The 4,482-nt window shown below is 37.7% G+C and overlaps 1 protein-coding gene and 1 long non-coding RNA gene across 2 annotated transcripts in view; one reads left to right on the top strand and one right to left on the bottom strand.

The window, feature by feature from the left end:
• LOC142984934 (uncharacterized) overlaps nt 1-4,482 on the bottom strand; it is a 273,228-nt gene that overhangs the window by 264,715 nt on the left and 4,031 nt on the right. The gene's annotated exons all lie outside the window — the stretch shown is intronic.
• LOC142984906 (uncharacterized) lies at nt 220-4,025 on the top strand. The gene is made up of 7 exons (XM_076132784.1): nt 220-352; nt 608-761; nt 1,055-1,254; nt 1,659-1,849; nt 2,886-2,951; nt 3,444-3,496; nt 3,906-4,025. Exons 1-7 carry the CDS (start codon nt 341-343, stop codon nt 3,992-3,994), a joined length of 765 nt encoding a protein of 254 aa, XP_075988899.1. The 5' UTR covers nt 220-340; the 3' UTR covers nt 3,995-4,025.

Raw genomic sequence — 4,482 nt, 5'->3', positions numbered from 1 at the left:
TAGACAATTCAATATGCTAAAACTATTGTTTCGCAATTTATTTACATCCACACGTCAGCTGTCAATGTCAGTGTGACGTTACGTTTAGTTACTGTACTACTAGAAGGCGTAGAAACTAAACGTAGCGTTATCTCGACGCGACGCAACCTGAGAAGTGTGAATATCGTCTTTTTACACGATATCGAATTCAATTAAATGATCATAAATTTTATGTTGAACGGTTAATTAGGTTTTAATGAATTATCACATAAATTATAATCTTAAAACATATTAAATAAAGAAAAACATGAACCGATAGGAACGATTTCTTGCTAAAATAAAGAATTTGTAGAAATCAAAAATGTTTTTTAAAGTAAGTCTATCTAATTGTAAGAGATTTTTATAACAAAAAGATAAAAAATCATCATATAATAAGTGAAATGTATGATTTAGTCTCAGGAAAAATATCATTTTTAAGTTTTTAGTGCCAAGAATGTTATATTATACTCCTTTTGCATTATGTATAATAGCTCTCCGCACACATATACGGCATTTTTATTCACTTTCCTTCCCCATAGACATTTACTTTATTTTTATTTTTACTGCACCAATAATGTTTTTTCCCCAGAGGTTCCCTACAATCCTTGTGCTGTCCGTGCTGGTGGCGATAGTCGTCTGCAAGGTGGAGATCCGCCGCGAGGGATGGCTGGACCGTGTCGTCAAGTTTCACAAGTCGTTGTTCTTTAACGATGTCAACAGCGTCTCGCCTTATAAGATACAAGGTACGAACGACAAACCATGGTAGGTGTCTTATGTGTTACTAGCTGACCCGCGCAACTTCGCTTGCGTCACATAAGAGAGGATGGGTTTTGTTCGCCGTTTTTGTAATATTTTTTACTGGTACTCTGCTCCTATTAGTCGGAGCGTGATGATATATAGCTTTATAGCCTTCCTCGATAGCTGGTCTATTAAATACTGGTCTATTTTTTCAATTCGAACCAGTAGTTCCTGAAATTAGCACGAACAAACAAACTCTTCAGCATTATAATATTAGTATAGATTACGTTCCCCCCAGCCAAGATCGAGCCGCGCCCCCCCGGCTACAAAGACTCCAAGCTGTGGAACTTGGAGACGGTGGTGCAGCTCCTCGTGCTGATCAGAGACAGTGAGCAGGCGGCGCCCGTCAGACGCGCCATCAGACGAGCTATGAGGCCCAGCAGACGCATCATGATGAGCATGGCCGACTCCTTCAAGTACTTCCCTAGCAAGAGCAAGGTGAAACGAACTATAAAAACCAGGGGGAAATTACCACTATCACACTATACCTTTAACGATCGATCGATTTTATATTCGCCAAACAAATCATGACAACGAAACGTAACTTGAGTTTTAAAACATTTAACGCCATCTAGTGGTGAGTAGCTGTACTAAATTGAAAACTAACGCGTAATTTAAAAAGAATATATTTACTTTTATTCATTTTTTTTTACCAAAAAGCTAACTTGTTAAAATTATAATTATATATCTATTTTCATTACATATAGATTGATATATCTATACACCTAAATTACGTAACTAATTTTGTAACCTATCATTATTTTCGACCACCATAAATAAAATGTACAATTAAATAGTTTACATAGTTTTTTCGCCATATTTACCCAAGTAAATTGTTGTAGGATTTACAAAACGAGTTCTACTACGACATAGGCTCGGCAGAAGACTACATGTTCGAACGAGAGCCGCAGTACACGAACGGTTCGTGGGTGTCGTACAACAAGACGGAGGCTTTCGAGGACAGCGTCATCGTGGTCACCAACCCGGTGGAGTCACGGCTGCCTAGTGCGCAGATCAGCGTGAGACTGCTTAAGTAAGAACATTTATACATACATCTTTATATATATAGTTCTTCTGTAAGTGTGTATGTCACTAAACTTCTCTTAAACGACAGGACCGATTTTGATGATTTTTTTTGTGTGTGTTCAAGGGGATCTGAGAATGGTTTAGATTCCCAAAAAAAACATATAGATAAAATTCTCGCGTCACAGTTGTAGTTGCCATACTCCTCCGAAACAGCTTGACCGATTCTCATGAAATTTTGTGAGCATATTGAGTAGGTCTGAGAATCGGCCAACATCTATTTTTCATACCCCTAGTGACAATATATATTTTTTAATTTACATGGCAAAACAACGTTTGCCGGGTCAGCTAGTTTGTTTATAAAATTAAGCCTTTCTTGCATAGGGGAAGGTAGAGATCAAAGAACTAGATACTTGTATTTAGATGCTTACAAAAAATTGAAGCACGTATAAATCTGAAACCACTATTTGTGTATGTTACTGTTAATTAACTAACTACTATTTGTATATCTTACTGCAAAAATAACTTAGACTTGATGTCTAAGTTATTTTTCAAAGAAACGATAAAAATAAGCCGTAACACTAACTTAAAAATACACAAAATAAAATGGAATTTAGTCTAGAATAGGTAGAGTTCGAAACAAGAAAAAGAAAACTTCGCTAGTAAAGTGCAGTTCGATTTTTCTATCCAAGAACTGTTTTGTATACAGTACATACTCTCAGACATTTTTTCCATTACTGAATATTTTGCTGTAAGATGTGCAGTTGATTGTTTTTTATATATTTAAATAAGACTACTCGCTCGCTAACAATTGCTCTTTGACAAACAACCACAGCCAGACCCGTAACAACTATTCGTAGATCGTAAAAATAATTGTCCCGATTGGGAATCGAACCCACGACTTTTTGCCGCAATGTTAATGGCGTGGTGTCCACCTTAACCACTGCGCCACAGAGGCCGTCATATTGTAGTTTTAGGTGTTGTTGTATATTATTTCTATTGTTTGTAAGTGTATAAATGTCTAATTGTTTTAATTATGTATTCAGGGATATTATGACACAAAGAGCTATCGCGGCGCGAGGAGGCACCACCACGACCACCAGACCTACTATGTAAGTGTTCCTTAAACATAATACACTTTATAGCACACTAGTTCTTACCTACGACTTCGTCCGTAAGAAGAAATACCTATAAAACCTTTCCTATATGTAATCTAGGTTATAAAATACCTGTCTTACTTGTAAATGTCGTGTAAGCTCTGATCTGAACTTTCATTCAATGTTGAAACTGTAAATAAGTGTAGAAGGCAAAGTTATCGTATGGTTAGTGGTCAACCTAGTGTCTAAGTTGTTCAAGCCACCCGAAGGCCCTTGACGTGACTCACGACTGTTATATTAATAGACAAATAACCGGGACCGACTTTTTTTCTGCCCTCCAAAGCACGAAGACGCTTTGTTTAAATTCCATATCATCGATAATCAATGGAGTCCCGTGCCAAGGGTCGCTTAACCCACAGATCGTTTACCGATCGGTGAGTGCAACTGGCTATAGTCGCCTCAAAGTCAAAGTTTATTATAAATTAATATTGTTTTATGTAATTGTAGCTCGTGGAAGCCAATGAATAAGACAACGAAAAAACCATCGAAAGACGACGACGGTATGTCTTTTATTTATTTATTATTTCTATAGAATATAAGGACGACATACAATAATAGTGCAAATTGTCACAATGATAGTCCCATGCATCAAAGTGTCCATTGTGTGTCAATCAGCCTTTCTTCCAACTATGTTGGAGTCGTCTTCCAGTCTCACCGGATGCAGCTGAATACCAGTGTTTTACATGCAACGACTGTCTATCTGACCTCCACAACACAGTTACCTGGGTTATAACACGATACTAAGTAAGACTGGTTGTCAGTTTCAAGCTTCTGACTACTGTTAACGACTGTCAAAGATCTATAAAAATTACAGCCGAGACCCAAAATTTAACAGTTAAATCCATTATTATAATCGCTTCAGCTTAATAATATTAGTATAGATTATTATATTTATGTTCTATCTTCCAGGTAATTCTACGAGTGGTGGTCCGACCACAGTGGCCGGTGGTGGAACAGCCACCCCTGGCGACGCGGACACGACCACCGTTGGCGAATAATAGACTATTATACGTGTATATGTGTTTCAAAGGAGTTTTATTTTTATTTCAATATTTAATAACATTTGTACTGCCTGTTGTACCCGAAGGAGTATAAAATACTATATTTGCTGTTAACAATGTTAGTCCCATGTAATAGGATGCGAGTCTATTGCTATATACTGGGCACCTTACCAAAATTAGGGGGTACAATTGAGAAATATTCATATATAAATTAGAAAAAAATTGCACTTGGGAAGCGAACCCGGGACCTCATTGTCAGCAGGCGAATTCAATACCAGCCCCGCCACAAAGGGAAATCCAAACACTTGAGATTGCTTCCGTGACGCAGTGGTTAAGGTCACCACGCCGCTACCATTGTGTCGAGAGGTCGTGGGTTCGGCTCTAACAACGTACAATTACTTGCACGATCCACAAATAGTTGTTTCGGGTCTGGTTACACTTTAAGTCCGTTGTTTGTATGTTTTTAAAAGTCCCCGCGACATAAG

This window comes from Anticarsia gemmatalis, chromosome 28 (genome assembly GCF_050436995.1).
Source record: "Anticarsia gemmatalis isolate Benzon Research Colony breed Stoneville strain chromosome 28, ilAntGemm2 primary, whole genome shotgun sequence".
NCBI classification, from domain to species: domain Eukaryota; kingdom Metazoa; phylum Arthropoda; class Insecta; order Lepidoptera; family Erebidae; genus Anticarsia; species Anticarsia gemmatalis.
Note: the sequence above shows the minus strand (reverse complement) of the source record. Positions and strands in the feature narration are given on the sequence as shown.

What these genes read in the sequence shown, in the direction of transcription:
- LOC142984906 (XM_076132784.1), top strand. An exon ending in ACTTCCCTAGCAAGAGCAAG is followed by an intron (nt 1,255 to 1,658) that starts GTGAAACGAACT and finishes AAATTGTTGTAG; the next exon opens with GATTTACAAAACGAGTTCTA. An exon ending in ACCATCGAAAGACGACGACG is followed by an intron (nt 3,497 to 3,905) that starts GTATGTCTTTTA and finishes TCTATCTTCCAG; the next exon opens with GTAATTCTACGAGTGGTGGT.